We start from the raw sequence: 17,689 nt of genomic DNA on the forward strand, positions 1-17,689 counted from the left end.
GAAGCGGATCGCCTTGTTCTGAAGGGTTACTACCCCCTCTTTTATCGAGTTGGTAATTGATTCCCCAAAATTTTAAAACCTTTTATAAGAAATCTCAAGAAATAGAATCAAAAGCTTTTTCGAAATCAATATGCCAAAAAAGCCCAGGCATTATATGATCTTCTGTGTATAATTGCATATCATATAAAAGCCTTATATTTTCTTCTATGTACCTACCACTGATTAAAGCAGTCTGATCAAAATTAAGAAGTTTTTAAAGGACACTCATAAATCTGATTGCAGTAACTGCTGACCTAATTTTATAGGCAGTGTTTATAAGTGAAATAGGACGAAACTTTTTCAAAAGATGACGAGGTTAATTTTCCTTTGGAAGACGCGTAATAATTCCTTGCTTTTGTGTTACTGACAATTATCCCAGTTCTGTACCATAATTTAAAGATTCAACCACAAAATAGGCAGTTGAAAAGTCATCAGAGCCAGGAACATTTATCTTCTATCAGATCAGCTACTTAACTTGAGCTATCACTCTTTTTATATAAATTTTTGAAGAAAAGTTTTACTTCTTTTAAAATTTTGTTCTGAACAGTAATTTTTACCCAATTATCTCTTTCAATTTTTGGTATAATTTTACTCATTTTTTTTACTCCAGTCCACAAGAATAATTTGTTGTATTTTCTCCTTCCTCTATCTATTGAACACGTGATCTGACTATTTTACCCCTTAAACTTCTTAATACGTAATTGTTCAAGTTCAGTTTTTTTTTGCTCCCAAGTTTAGTAATTAAAAGTTCGTCAACGTTATCCTCAAACTGTCTAATTTCATTTCGTAAAGTTGTTTCCTTTTTCAGTGGCTTCAAACTCATAGATCGAAAAAAAAAGTGACAACGCCATGGCCAAAAAAGTAAAAGACAAATAGACAAATAATAGTATACAAGACGCAACACGAACCCCCCAAAAAACCTTTGTGATGGGGCTCAGGTACTCCGAGTTCCTATAACGTTATACATGGTGGTTTAGAATACGAATTACAAGAATTCAGCGACAATTAATCATTACTTTTTAACTTCTGAAAAGTAAGATTTTGTCTTAAATGTTTCAATATTACACGAAAGACTACAAAAAAAGGTAGTTTGTAACGAGAAATGGGTTCTAAAATAATATTGTTTTTGAATGAGATCTCCCAAGGAAAAATTAAGCAAAACATCATTCATCATCGTCATAATTTTCTCTCTTGTTTATAAACAAACCAGATAATATATTTTTTTAAAAGCACGTAAACATAGTCATCCATGCCGAAATCATCTCGAAAGTTAAAATGTACATATGAAAGGATGTGTGGACGAACAAAACCAGTCATGCCATTGATAGACCTCTCCCTTTGCTTTTGTCTTTTGTAAAGTGTCCCTCTTCCCAATTTGCTAATACTGGGTTTAATAAAGTATTTGATTGATCCCATCTCCATGGCCCTCCATTTGGTAAATTTGTCAGGCCAATCCAATAACGTCCAGTATCTGTTGTGAATAGATAATATTTGTAGTAATTTCCTGTATTTTATTTCACCTAAATGATTATGTGGTACTATATAATATAAATATCATGTAGATAGACACCAGCAAGAACAATAGTATTACAAATTGATCAAACTTGCTTTTGCAGTTTAGACTTTCTTTACTTTCAATCTGGTGTACATCATGTACATAAATCAAATTTCATGTTTAAGCTACTATAGCTATAAATAAAGGCAACAGTAGTATACCGCTGTTCAAAACTCATAAATCCATGGACAAAAAAAAACAAAATCGGGATAACAAACTAAAACCGAGGGAAACGCATTAAATATAAGAGGAGAACAACGACATAACACTAAAATGTAACACACATAGACAAAATTATATAGTACCACAAAATAAAGTTTGTTTTGTCCATTATAAAAGTGAAGCTTCAATCTTTTGTCAATATTCATGTGTTTGGTGTAACTTTTAAATAAATTGTTTAGATGCTTTCATAAATAGAAACATTCGTGAGATGTATGCTGTGTTATATAAAAATAATGATTTGTAAAAGTAAAATAACAAACAAAAAAACGATCTCCGAAGAAAATTCCACACAGAAAGTCCCTTATCAATAGCAAAATCAAACTTTCAAGCGGGTGAATAACAACTGTCATATCGAATGTTGTAAAATGTTAAGAAATAAATGAAATTTCTGCACTTATGGGACACTTCAACTTGTTTGGCTTTACAAATATTTTGATACGAGCGTCACTGATGAGTCTTATGTAGACGAAACGCGAGTATGGCGTACTTAATTATAATCCTGGTAACTTTGATTACTATTAACATTTTGAGGCTTATACGATACTGTAAATGGAAGTTTGCTTTTTCTTAATGCCGGAAAAATATTTTACTTTTAGAAAAATATCTCACTCGGGCTAAAAGTAAAATCACAAAATACTGACATCCGAAGAAAATTCCAAAAGGAAAGTCCGTTATCATTTGATATTGCCATTAGATTAGGGACTTTCCGTTTTAAGATTTCTTCGGAGTTCATTATTTTTGTGATTTTACTTTTTTGCCTTATCAAATGGCAAAAGCTCAAGCACATCAAACGAACCGATAAAAACAGTCATATTCCTGACTTGGTACAGTCTTATATAGAAAAGATCTGACTCCCTTTCCGGAGTTTTCTATGCTTAAATACACATCCACTTCATTTGTTGATGGTGTCTCATTTAAGAAATAATTGATGCAAACTATACTTTATTATTGTAGTTTGAACATGGGTAGGCATTATTTAAAGGCAACAGTAGTAAACCACTCTTTAAAATTCATAAATCGATAGAAAAAAAATTCGCGTTACAAATTAAAACTGAGGGAAACGTATCAAATATAAGAAAACTACGACACAACAGAGACACAACACCGAAATGTAACACACATAGAAACGAACTATAATGTTACAATGGCCATTTTCCTGACTTGGTACAGGGCATTTTATGAAAAAGTAGTGGGTTGAAACTGGTTTTGTGGCAAGCCAAACCTTCCGCTTTAATGGCAGTGTTAATTATAACATTAAAATGACAACATTACACGACAGGGTTACAATAAATAAACAGATAAATTGGGGAAAATATAGGACAGAGAAACAAACGAAAAATAGCCATCAAAAGGTAACAGGTTAAAAAATATTTTTATACGCCAGACGCGCGCTACGTCCACACAAAACTATGATCAGTTGTAAAAAGTTTAAAAGCTATAACAACTACAAAGTTGAAAATCGCCGAGGACCAAAAGTTCCAAAAAGTTGTGAGGCCAAGGTTATCCGCCTGGGACAAAAACATCATTATTATCAAGAATAATACATAGTTTTGCAAACAGTAAATTTTATAAAATGACTACATAATAGATATACATGATTAAACTGACTAGTTATAGAATTAAAACGAATACATTACAAAATCACAGCCTTGTTAGCCATAGTCAATGCAATGCCCTAAGTGACGTCACATTTAAATTTCTAAAACTTGTTATAGAGTGTAGAGTGTTTGTGTAGGCTATTCCATGAAACTCCCTTTTTTGTTTGTAAACCAGCAAACTACTGGCAATATGATTTTTCTGAGGGAGGAGTTTGAACAGCCAGCATGATTGGTTGTCGTATCAAATCTGTTCAAATATGTCAATTTGCAAATGCAACACATTCCAGTCATAACAAATGAATTAGTAACAACATGTGCATCATTTATGAGTTTGGAAGTGTTTTAAATTAATAAAATATATTAAATGCATGACAATTAGATAAAATTCACTATTCTGCAGTAGTTAATATATGCATGTGCAAACACATCTTATTGAATTTAGAGCATGGGTTTATCCACAAAGCGAAAGAAGCACGTCATATTATAATGGTAATTATATACCAAATCTTCTTATTTTTATATTAAGTTTCACTTTGGTTCATCTGTTCTACAGCGTTTGCAGAAGATTTTTGGTATTCAACATTTAGGGCTCGGGCATCACGTAAATAAACCCATCAAAGATACGAGGACTTAATTTTATACTTACGACAGACGCGCGTTTCGTCTACAAAAGACTCGTCAGTGACGCTCGAATCCAAAAAAGGTTAAAAGGCAAAATTTAAGAGACATTAATTTTAAAACAAAGCACATCGTATAGAATAAAACTAGAAATGTAAGTGTTTTTTACATGGCTTTGAAAAAAAAAATACCGATTTTTTCCCCCTTCAATATCAGAACACTCAAAGTTGTTCACCAAATAATCTTTTATCTTTACTCGCACACAAATATCCAAGAAATAACCAAGTATTACTAATGGGAAGAATTAACCAGGTATAGCTAATAAAAATGTTAACGTATTCAAGTGGTTCACATTAAACGGTATGATTTACTTCAATAAATTGTATTACTAATATCTTTGCTGCGTGCGAAACCCTCATATGTAGTAGACTATCTACCCTAGTAGTTATCACCGAGCTTGAAACTGTTTTACTCGTTTGGCATTTCTACAGACTAAATAAAACATTATTCAGCTCTACATTTTATCCTTTCGTTCGTTAAGACAATAACAAATTGTAAAATATGCCTTAAGTAAAAGCATACTTGAAATATGGCTATACCTCGTGTACTGACCAGTAATTGTAGAAATTTATAAGTAAAATTTGTTTTAATTTCTACAAGATATCCACTTCGATTGCTGCAAAATGTCTGAAATAAAGATATCTTTAACTTTGAACAAAATAAAGCTGTTATAACACAACTTATTCATAACAACTTTTAATATACTAAAAAAAATGTTATCTTAAGAGCCCAAACCCCTCGATATATGCACATCTTCATAGATTGTCAAATGTACCGCTGAAGACTAGAATATTATTGATGAATACAATCTCCTTTTTGTTGATTGTGAATTGCCGATCGTTTTGAATTGTTTACCATTTTTTCTTAAAATGTCCTGTACCAAGTCAGGAAAATGGCCATTGTGATATAATTATAGTTCGTTTCTGTGTGTATTACATGTATATTTAGTGTTGTGTTTCTTTTGTGTCGTAGTTCTCCTCTTATACAGTGTTATTTTGTAACCTGGATTTGTTTTTTTCTAGATCGATTTCTGAATTTCGAACAGCGGTAAACTACTGTTGCCTTTATCTACAGCATCCTTCTATAATCAAATTGAATTTTGTCCCGAACAAAAAGGTGTAAAAACAATTTATTCGACGGCAATTGTTTTTTAAATTTACCACGTTACTGAGATTTTAGTGTTTACTGCATATTTCAAGATCTTGCCCGAAACATCACTTTTTATATCTATAGTTTCTGTTTGTTTTACGTCTGAAACGTACTCGACCAATAACCACATTTATTTTTCTAATTTTAACAGTTTGTATAACTATCTTTTTAACTGATATGACAACAGCCACAATAAGGTAAAGGTATATTTACAGTATTTGACATCCTTAATTAATCATTCGAACACAAATGCTTTATTAAAAGGTCATCAAGGAATATTGATATAAATAAATTATGTAAAAATTAAATTCTTGGTGTTACAAAACAAGGGTGTAACTTTCAAAATTTATGTGTATTTTTTTTATATACTATTTAAAAAAAAGTTAATTACATTACTAGTATTAATTAAACACAATAAATTTAGAAAGTAAAATAGAAGTCATTATTAAATACATCGTGGATTTCAAACTATTGTACAAATTTATAGCCACGGAAAATAACTAAAAAACAGGTCCTAAACTGATGAAATAAAACAGATATATACAGATATAGTGTAGATTGGTTAATTTTTTGTTTAGTGTGGTTCAGACTATATCGACCATGATTCAGAATTGGTAGACAATGGTTCAGACACTTATACAATGGTGAAGTACTGGTCGAGTAATCGTCCAGAACAAGTTTAGATTGTTATATGTAAGTATGGTTCAGTCCACAATTAAATATATAAAATAGATTTAAGAACTATTCAGATAGGTCGAATAAAAGTGATGGGATAACCGTTTTACAGATGATATCGTATATGCTTCTTATGTGGTAACTACAATCCCCTTCCCTTTTCACTAATGTGACCTAACGAAGTAAGACTATTGACCGGGTTTGCAAAAACATGATCAACCAACGGGTGCGACATGTGGAGCTGGATTTGCTTACCCTTCCGGAGCACATGAGATCACCCCGTTTTTAGAGGTGTTCGTGTTGATTAGTACTTCGTTTTCTATGTTGTGTCTTGTGTACTTTTATTTGTCTGTTTGTCTTTTTTCTGTTTTAGCCATTTATTTTGATGAAAATATACGGACCTGAAACACACTTGCGAAAAATTTGATTTGAATATCACAAACATACTCAAATAAATATATATAAATATAAAATATTACCTGTGCGGTTGTAAAATTACTAGAGTGGTTTGATATCCAGTAATGAACACCTTGAAATCGATCCCAGTAACCTGGAAAACCAGGACCTATAAAATAAACACAATAAAGACGTGATTGTTTATATAAAATAAGATGACATCTATTAATATTTTATATTTATAAAACAGAAACTATGTAATACTATGAAGAAACCCACAACGAATAAGCTTGATATGAATATTATATATACAATAGAATGTCCATTACTGGCACGAAATACATAAACGTATAGTTTTCTTTTGAATCCGAAACAGTTACACATAGCTTATTATAATTAAAACATTGTTAATATCGGAGATTAATCCAAGTGTTTGGTATAAAGGAGGACATGGGCGGCTAAATTGGTCTGACAAACACGATTTCAGAATTGATATCTAGCCTATTAAAAAAAATGGCTTTGCCTTTTTATGTCCCAACTCGCCATATAGTCACGATACTGTTGTCATGTCATTAAAGATGACATGTTTTAATATTAATATTGATTCAATCATAGGGTCCGAATACACAGTTTTCGTCCTATGATTTTCTTTTCGTTGTCCACGAACATAGTCCCTAGTGTGGACAGTGTGTTGCTTGCCAATTTTTTTTATACCCCTTTCCAATTGTATTTCTTCGTTTTTAATGCCTCAAATAGCAAGTAATGAGATGAAATTACACTGATAAAAAAAATGAGTCATATATCTTTTGTATAGTCATTTTATATAATTTACTGTTTCCAAAAGTATATAAATTATTCTAAATAATAGGGGTGTTCTGGTACTTAACAGAAAACCCTGGCCGTTTTTGGCACAACATTTTTGAACTTTTGGTCCTCGAAGCTGTTCAACTTTGTACTTGTTTCGGCTTTCAAACTTTTGTATCTGGGCGTCACTAGTAAGTCTTGTGTGAACAAAATGCACTTCTGGCGTATTAAATTTTAAACTTGTTGCCTTTTGTTAGCTATTATTCGTGTGTTTCTTTGTCAATTATGTTCTCCTATTTATTTATATTGTAGTCCTGTAATGTTGTGTTGTAATTTTAATATTATATTTCACATGGTCATAAAAGAAGAAGATTTGGCATGCCACAAAACCAGGTTTAACCCACCATTTTTTTTCTTTAAAAATGTCCTGTTCCAAGTCAGGAATAGGGCCATTGTTATATTATAGTTCGTTTCTGTGTGTGTTACATTTTAACGTTGTGTTTCCGTTGTGTCGTTTGTTTTCTCTTATTTTTTTAGTGTGAATTCACATTACTATAAGACGTGTCACGGTACTTATCTATCCCAAATTCATGTATTTCGTTGTATATGCTATATTTGTTATTCTCATATGATTTTGTCTAATGCTTAGTCCGTTTCTGTGTGTTTTACATTTTAATGTTGTGTCGTTGTTCTCTTATATTTGATGCGTTTCTCTCAGTTTTAGTTTGTTACCCCGATTTTGTTTTTGTCCATGGATTTATGAGTTTTGAACAGCAGTATACTACTGTTGCCTTTATTTAAAGTAAAGTAGTGATTTGGTCCAGCTGAAAAAGGTAGAACAAAAACTAGACCTTCGGAAGCTGTCAAAAGATTTCAAGTCCCCCTAAAAATAGAATTGTCCATACTAGTATTTTGAGTTGAAGCCGAAAATGTTTTTGATGGTTTTGATACAATTTGTCCAAAAAGTAGTACAACGCACTGTAAATATATTATGGAGAAAGCGCAGGTGTTTTTATTTTTTTTATTTTTCAATTGTCTAAAAGAAATGCACTACGAAATAACTGTGTACTCGGACCTCAGATCTTAGCATCAGAAATAAACACATTTATTCTAAAACCTGTTGTTGGCATGATACGGGTAATGTTCTTCATATATTTTATGAAGGTATGATACTAAACTCCAATGAGAGGGATTGTGCTTGATATTTATAAGATAAAAATATAAATTTTCAATCAGTTTAATGGAAGTCTGGAACTTGTATGTCAGTAGCCATTTGTTAATTTATGTATCATTGTTATTTTGCGTAGTTTCTGTTGATACCTATATTCTGACATCGGACTTGGAATCTTTTAAACCGAGTTTTACTATGTGTTTGTTTTTCTACATTGGCTACAGGTTTAGGGTGACGGTGGAGATCTTACTAAACATGTTAAACCCCGTCACATATCAAGAGTCTCCGGCCTTTGTGAGTCTTGGATGATTTTTAATTTTAGTTCATTTATATGTTTAGGGGTTAAGTATGACGTCCATTTCCACGAAAACAATCTAACGAGAAAAGGTTCAATTTCAGTATATCTTACGATCAGTCTTCATCCTTTCTCCCGAAATTCTGTCATCCCCATCAGAATGTTTTTCAGTTGTTCCAGGTGTAACTACAATGTAGTTTGAATATTGAACTTATTTCCTAACTATTACAACAAACTGTTTTATACATCCTACCTTTATAATGCATTAAATCAATGACTATGATGTTTCTAATCCATATACTTGTAGACAATGTCATGAAAACATTTAAAACCATATTATACATGATGCATTTGTTATGCCAACCAAGATTGAAAGGCGTGAATGAATTTCATTCATTTTTCCATGGGCAGTTCATTGTCTTTAATTAAATAAACTCATCATAGATACCAGGATCAAAATTTCTTATTAACGCCAGACGCGCGTTTCGTCTACAAAAGACTCATCAGTAACGCTGGAATAAAAAAATGTTTAAAAGGCCAAATAAAGTAAGAAGTTGAAGAGCATTGAGGACCAAAAATTCCTAAACGTTTTGCCAAATCTCCTAAGGTAACCTATTCCTGAGGTAGAAAAGCCTTAGTTTTTCAAAAATTCAAAGTTTTGTTTACAGTTAATTTATAAAAGGATTTATGTACTTATAAAAGCTTTATAACATCTTTTAGATATTTGATCCTTCCTCCGCTGTTTTTTTATTTCACAATAGGTCTTCTATAAACGTTATCCCTCCGTTGATTCACGGCAGAAAAAAAATGCTTTTCCCTTGGCAGCTGGAAAAAATCCGCTCTGTCGTAATACTTCGTTGTCAGTCGATGTTGAGTCTGTCCTTTTTAGGAACAAAGGGGATGTTAGTTTGACAGTACTACACGTCAAGTTACACATTCTCCGGAAAAAATTCTTAGGTTATTTCCGTAAAGTTTTTTCTCATTCTGGATGACATTAATTTTTTAAACAAATACTAAAGCAATACCACTATAAAACACTGTATTTTTTTTTATTTAATTTAATGAATATGGTAAGTTAAAGAAATTGACCCAAACAACTTTTGCAAAATTATATTTCCATTGTGAATCCTGTCAAATTAACTTGATCGTTCAAGATAATATTGCTCCAAACATTTTAACATTACGATATATAGGAACGAAAATGATTGCGAGGAAAATGAGCTCCGTATTTGCGGTGGAAAATGATGAATGCGTACAAAATCACAACAAATCAGAATAATTCAATTAAAACATATGTATAAAATGCATTATGAACTTGGAATAATTACTAAATATGCAAAACAACTAATAGAAATTGAAAACAAGGTGGTTTTTTTTTATGGATATTGACAAAATTGTTACAAAAAAAATCTTCGTAAAAAACACAATATAATTATATTTTTTTAAATATTGGTTATACTTAAATTTGTAATGCGCACAAAATCAATACACTACATTTAAAGAAAATGAAACTACACCTTAATGCTTTACATTTAAATACTGGTTGTAAGTTTGAAAATATTTCGTCACTTTCATTGTTTTATAAACATTGCACAGTATTATTGTGTAGGGTGGGAACATTTAAGGGAACATAAAGTAAAAAGCTAGAAAATTAACAGGTAGTGAAAAAAGAATATGTGTTGTGTAATGTAGCGGAAGGTGAAGATGTGAAAGAAGGTCCACAAAGCTTATAGAGAGCGACCTAGATCACTGCATTATTCTTCGCGTTTAACTGATTATTTTTAACTCATTTTCCCCAAGAATTTAAAACATATATTTCAGTATATCTTCGATCAATCTTCATCCTGACTCCCGAATCTGTATCATTAGAATACTTTTCCGTTCTCCAGTATGTATCTAAAATGTATATTCAGTGTTCGAACACCACTCTTAATTTTAAACCATTACATCAATGGTAACACACTATGTTATTTAATGACTCCAACATTTATAGTGCATTACATCAATGACTATAATATTTTTAATTGCAAAAACATTATTTGCTTTGTGGACATACAAGTCAACAATGTCATCAAAGGCTACATCCTTTCTAAAACCTTTAATAGTAGACAAGTACAGCACAAGCTACCTTCTTTCTAAACCCTATACTAGTGGACAGCTATATCACAAGCTACTTTTATTCCAAATTCCATATTCGTTTTTTATATGTTGGTTTTCCAGTTCGAATGGTTTTACACAAGTCATTTTTGGGGCCCTTTATAGCTTGCTGTGAGTCAAGGCTCCGTGTGGAAGACCGTAATTTGACCTATAATGGTTTACTTTTATAAATTGTGACTTGGATGGAGAGTTGTCTCATTGGCACCCATACCACAAGTTCCTTTATTCCTGAATCTTATACTAATAGACATTATTATCAAAATACTAAAATTTAATTTCTTTCTCAACATTAAACTATAAAACAACTATACCAAACACTATTTTTCTAACCTATGAAGTAGCAGACAGCTATATCATTAGCTACCTTCTTTCTAAATTCTATCAAAGTAGACCATTACATAACCATCTACTATCTGTCTAAACCATACATCCAGTAGTTTCTGTCTAAATCCTTTAAAAGACACTTACCTACTTTCTGTCTAATAAAATTGAGAATGGAAATAGGGAATATGTCAAAGAGACAACAACTCGACCATAGAGCAGACAACAACCGAAGGCCACCAGTGAGTCTTCAATGCAGCGAGAACCCCCCGCACCCGGCCTCTAAAAAATATGTTACTAGTTCAGTAATAATGGAAGTCATACTAAACTCCGAATTATACACACAAAACTAAAATCAAAAATGATATAAGACTAACAAAGGCCAGAGTCTCCTGACTTTGGACAGGCGCAAAAATGCGGCGGGTTAAACATGTTTTTGTTATCTCAACCATCCCAGTATACCTCTAGCCAATGTAGAAAAAACAAACGCACAACAGTACTCACAGTAAAACTCAGTTTAAGAGAAGCCCGAGTCCGATGTCAGAATAGGAAACAAAATGACAATAATACATAAATAACAACAGACTACTATCAGTTACTAAGGGACGACATCAATAGATCAATGTAAGATAAAAAAAAAACAAAAAAAAAACTTAATTCAAATAGTTTGGGGGTGGGGGTTGAACTGCTGCAAGATTTGGTTATCCGACATTGATATTTACATATATCCATATGGGTCAATCAATTTTTCCCAAACTAAGTTAATAGGGGGTAGGGGGGTCAGTGAAAAAACTATTTGAATTAAGTTTTTTTTATCCTTCATTGAAATTTTGATGTCGTCCCTAACATGCCAGCTCTAGACCCCGATTAAACTGATTAAAAGATTATATCTTCATCATATGAATATCAGGCACAACCCCTCCTGTTTGGGGTTTAGTATTATACCATCATAAAAGATATGAGAAGAACATAACCCGTGTCATGCCAACAACTGGGTTTTAGAATAAATGTGTTTAATTGAGATGCGAAGATCCTATAAGTGAATCAATATTAAAGCCAAAATATGCAATCTTTAAAGACCTTACAACAGTCTCGTAACTATATTCCTTCTAAATAAGTCTATTTAAAATACCCTATATAAGTAGACAAGTACTTCAACAGACAATTATTTTCTTAATCATACACTTGTAGAAAATTACTAAAGAAACATTGATTGTCGAAATGCGCATCTTGTGCAGAATAAATGGCACTGTTCATGTTATTGCATCATTTGCTACTTTCTTTTTAAACCGTATAAAACATTAAAGGCTGTTTTTTTTATACACTCTAACGTAAGGGTACCTAAAGTGCACCTATCTGTGAAAAAAGAGCTGGAAATCGTGTTATCTCTAAAGAACGTGCAACGACTGAATTTTCGTCATTTCCGTCTTTTTTAGCGTCTCTGGAAGTAGTCGGGATGGTTTCAGCGTCCACGAAGCGGACAAAATATACACAATACAAAGAGTAAGTCCTTACGAAAATGATGCTGCACTGATACATCCTTCGTGTGACGATTGTAAAAGTACAACTTTTATTCATTAAATTGCTTTAATGTTAGTCTAAACCTACTCAATTTTAAAGTATGAAATGTTTCGTCACTAAAAAAATCGTCAGTAGATAAACCCTTAAGATATAGAAAAAACACCTTGGCGTGTCCCCAAACCCGTCAGTTCCGCCATTATCGATAACAACACACAGGTGCCCTAGGACGAGAAGCATGAAAAAAGTGGTTTCAACCGGGAACCATTTTTATACACTGAACACAATTAAAACTACAACAATGAAAATCAATGAATAAATTTGTAAAAGGAGTAGGTCCAGTAAGACCCCTTTTTGCACCCAAAATATAGCAGTTTTGCAAAATTGTTAAAATGTAAATTTTTAGTTATTTATTGGAAAGTAGAATGCTTCTGCTACATAAATATGCGCTGGTTTTTTTTTTTTGACAATACAATGCACATATATCGGGTACTAGCATCATTAAGTCATGCTAAATTACTGAAATCTTCACAATTTTTACATTTAGTTGGTTTCGGTCTTGAATGAAAGTGGCCGCATTTGTGATGATAGTACATAACATATTTATAGGTTGAGGGTGAACACGGAAAAGTGACATTTTTGGGATTTAAAAAAAAATCATATTTAAGCTTTAATCGGAGCGTATTTAATGAGTAAATCAGTTAAAATCTTTCCCATAAACTAATTGAATCAACTGAAATAGACACTCACGTGTGGGGTTCGTGTTGTTTATTCTTTAGTTTTCTATGTTGTGTCATGTGTACTATTGTTTTTCATTTTTAGCCATGGCGTTGTCAGTTTGTTTTAGATTTATGAGTTTGACTGTCCCTCTTTTAAAAAGCGTCCAAAATCTTTCGGCAGATGAGCCTAAAATTTGAGGCCAAAATCAGCCCTTACCGGACCTTCTCCTTTAAAAGAAACTGTCAGATTTAATTTGTATTCCTATTAAACTTTGTTTTTGACATGATACATAGAATCAGAAATAACATACCAAAAAAAAAAATGAAATATAAACTTTTAAAGAAAAAATCCCTTGGGAAATTCCCTGCAAGTAAGCTGGGAATAATGAACTTTAATTCCAGAAAATAGTAAGAAAATAAATTTCACTTATAGTTGGAAAAATAAATATTAAATAGCAATCAAACATGAGCTATGCGGATTAGTTTGCTTAAATATTATATGAAAAAATAGTCCATAAAAAGCCCTACAGCATCAAGAAAATTACAAATAAATAAATGCAATAGAATGCATATATAATTTAAATCAATTTGCCTTTTTTCTGACAACCTACTATAATTTATGGTCTGTTTGTCTCTTTAAAAAGTTTCCATATTTGTTTGGTGTTTTTAATTTAACAAATATGAAATATATTTCTCTTCTACATGTATCTTCAAAATAAAATAGTTGTTCTTAAATAAAGAATAAAATCTAAGAATACCATGAAATAGCATATACATGTTTTATTTAATTATAAAAAAGAAAATATGCCATTGATTGATTTCAGAAAATTACACAGTATAGTCCAGAGAGATTGAAAAGGGCGATAAATGCTGTAAAAAATGGAAATTCTTTCTATAAGGCTGCAAAAGAATTTAACATACACACTTCTATTAAAGAAGAAATTTAAGGAAGGGAAACACCAACTTTCCAACACGAGTCTTGAATAATGAAGAAGAGCAAAGCCTAGTCACATACATAGAATACTGCTATCAGAGAAACTTTCCCTTAACAAGGAAAATGATAAATTGTTTGTACGACAAATAATGAAAAAGATGGCAAGAGAGATACCTAACCAAAAAAGGACATCCAATCCAATAAATTGTATATATGAGCTTTTTAAAAAGACATCAAGACCTGTCAATGAAGAAGCCACACATAATAGATGGAGGGCGCCAGAGAATGGCAAATCTAACTGTAGTGAATCTTCTTAAAGAAACTTTAAAAAAGCTCTAAAGTCATACACCTAATCAATAATTAATGGTTGCATATACCATATAAAAAGTAATTACTGAGGCCCTCATGTTGTGGTCTTAGTATTCTCATAATTACAAATGCTTTGGCAATGCAATCACATAATCCCTAATTACTTTTTCAATTTGGTACTGTTGTAACATTTATTAAATTAGGAAATGGTGTAACTTTAATTTTTTTACATGATTTCATTTGTATTTTGGGAATATATATTTTTCTTTTTATCTTCTGCCAATGCTTATATGTATATATAGCAATTATGGTATACATTTTGTATGATTACATGTTTAAAAGAAAGTAACTAATAAAAAGAGCCAAACTATAATTAGGTCACTTTAACCTACATAATACACATTCAAGATTGTTTCTATTAAAACTTTAACTTTGTGCATCTTTAGGTATCTTTGACAAACTTGAGGACAATTCATTTTCAACATGGTCGAAACAGGATTTTGGAAATCCACTGTGTTAGACAAAGTTTGCACACCAAAATCATCACAATCTTATACAAAAATGGTCACAACAGCTGTTGTATGTCATTGTGTTACTATGGTCCCAATTAAAACAAAAAATCAGTATCAGCCTCTTTTTTAAGACGTTTTCTTTTTTCAATATCCTGTAACGTCTTTCAGATTTCCATGGATGAACACTTTTTAAGAAAGTGACCATGACAATATTTTATGTGATGTCAATAATTTTTACTAACAATGTTACCAAATACACAATCCCCCTTTGCAATTTTTTTTTCTTCCCCCATTGGAAAATAAAATAAAAATAGTTGAAGTCTAATGTGTGTTTCTTACTTCATAGTAAAATAAATAAATTTACTTGTAAACAATCTTTAAAAAAAATTAATCATAGTATTAATCTTCCTTTTCAAATCAGACTTTTTTTTTAAATTTCATACTACCGTTACGATAGTTTAAATATTCATGCGATGAAGAAATCAACAGTATAAAATATTATTTCTCCATCTGTTATATCCAAAATAACACTTTACCTAAATTTTCTTGGTTAAGCTCCCCTTCTATATTGGAAATAGAGGTGTAATACTTCAAAATCAAGAAAACGACAGCACCGGAAATCAAGCTTCCAATGAAAAGTCCAACTAAAACTCCAATAACCATTCTTTTGTTACGACGAATCAAACGCGTATGTTGTACATCCCCATTATTATCATTAGCATGTTTGGTGTTCATAACATCATTTTCATAATGATGCTCCTTGTTTGCAAGTGAAATTCTGCTCATGACTTGGTCAAGATCTTCATAATGATTATTCAGACCATCTCCATTTGTGTTTGTAATATGGCAATGTTGCGTTCCTTTCTTGTGTTTTCCTTGATCATATGGTTCACCGTAAATAAAAGTATTAGCAGCCATCGTTTATTAACGTGACAAGAACTAATGCTAAAAAATGGGAGTGATATCTGAATGTTTTAATATCTACTATTGTTGATTACAAACTTGAAATAAATAAACAATGTAGATATATTTAGAAACTCTTAACTTTAGACTATGGTGTGAGATCATTCGAATTTGAACTTTTCATTGTATTTAATTTGGGTTTTCCCGACTGAAACAATTAACTAAAAGCAGTTCTACAGGAAATGCATTTGTGTGTGCTGAACAACAAGACTTGCTTAATTGAGGAAATATAAAGTCGGTCACTTTTAATTTTTGGTAACAAAAAAGAAAATAATAAGATGAAACTTTGAATTGAAATGGTGTTTCTCGGATACTCGAGCTGCTTGGATATTCACCACAAAAACATGTTTTGCTGATTGCAGAATGAATGTAAAAAAAAACCTGAACATCAAGATATATACAAGGAGGGATAAATTAATAAAACTGACAAAATTAAAAGTTCGACTATATCAACCTAAGGCACGACTGAAAAAAATCTGTCATATTCCTATCTATGATCATGCATTTCCAAAGAAAACTTTGCGTCAATTTTACCTCGTTTCATAGCTAGCTTAACCTCTAACTAGATTGCTTATTGTATATAGTTCTGTTACATAATAACAAAATGTGATCAACCAAAAACAGGACACAAAAGCTTAATGTAACAATAACTCTCATACGATTTACATATCTACAAATACTTGAATTGGATTGGTCCGTTTGCATTTTTTCCTTGATACCGAAACTATTTTCTTAATTATCATTATGATCTTTGCATGGGCGATGCAGATCCAATGGATTATGACAAAGGGTTTATGCAAATTGAAATGGAAAAACAAATCCATAGTATTTCTATTCTAATGAATAATAAAAAGAAAAAATACATTAAAGCTTGGAAAATGTATCAATTTATAACAAAATGAAATTCCGCGAAATTTCTTGAATAAGCTTGTCACGTGAAAGCTTGAGACATACGAATGAAAACTCTAAAGAATAAGATTATTCTGTTTCTTTTCGATTCAAATTTTACGGGTCTTGCTAAACGTTGGAAACGGAAAACGGAACGGAATACGGAAGAACGTCTTCACATAACGAAATCGTTATCTAAATTACATATGATCACAAATATCGCAATCTAATTTAAATTCAATCTCCGCATTCGCTCATTGTTTATGCTTGGTCGCTGCGAGAGATTTATTTAATAAGATTGCAAATATCGTCACTAAATAGCGACGTCGAATATACTGTTACGTAATTACCGCACTAAGATATTTACCAATTATAAAAATGTCTTTTATAAAACAAAAAATTACAACATTGTTTGGGGCCTCAAAAATAGTTTACGGTTCATATTTCAGGAGGGACTAGTTTAACAATCGGCCGTGTAGTAATATTAAAGTCCATTTGATATACGAATCTTTGCAACACGAACAGGTCCATCTAGTCCTGTAATCACATCTTCAGAAACAACGTATTTCCTCAATGTTCTTTCCTGTCACACGATGATACTCTCTCATTCCGGTATGGTATTCAATTCTCCACAGTTTACAAAAATGTTCGTTTTCATTGTAGTTTATTAGCTTCTGATGATGATATCATATTGTCCACTGTGTTTATAACAGTCTCTATCGATATTCTCCTCCCTTGTTATAAATGTGAGGCTGTCAATTGCTCTAGATATCAGATATTCCGCGA

General features: G+C 31.6%; 1 protein-coding gene across 1 annotated transcript; it reads right to left on the reverse strand.

Annotated features, from left to right (window-relative positions):
- Positions 1–986: 986 nt before the first annotated feature.
- On the reverse strand, positions 987–16,021 carry LOC139490279 (CD209 antigen-like protein C). Its single transcript, XM_071277123.1, has 5 exons — positions 15,589–16,021; positions 8,697–8,768; positions 6,396–6,481; positions 4,632–4,719; positions 987–1,510 (listed from the first exon to the last, which is right to left on the reverse strand). The coding sequence occupies exons 1-5, from the start codon at positions 15,968–15,970 to the stop codon at positions 1,353–1,355; spliced, it is 786 nt and encodes a 261-aa protein (XP_071133224.1). The 5' UTR covers positions 15,971–16,021; the 3' UTR covers positions 987–1,352.
- Between the last annotated feature and the right edge of the window lie 1,668 nt (positions 16,022–17,689).

The sequence above is a fragment of the Mytilus edulis genome, chromosome 9, assembly GCF_963676685.1.
Source record: "Mytilus edulis chromosome 9, xbMytEdul2.2, whole genome shotgun sequence".
In the NCBI taxonomy this organism is placed as follows: Eukaryota; Metazoa; Mollusca; class Bivalvia; order Mytilida; family Mytilidae; genus Mytilus; species Mytilus edulis.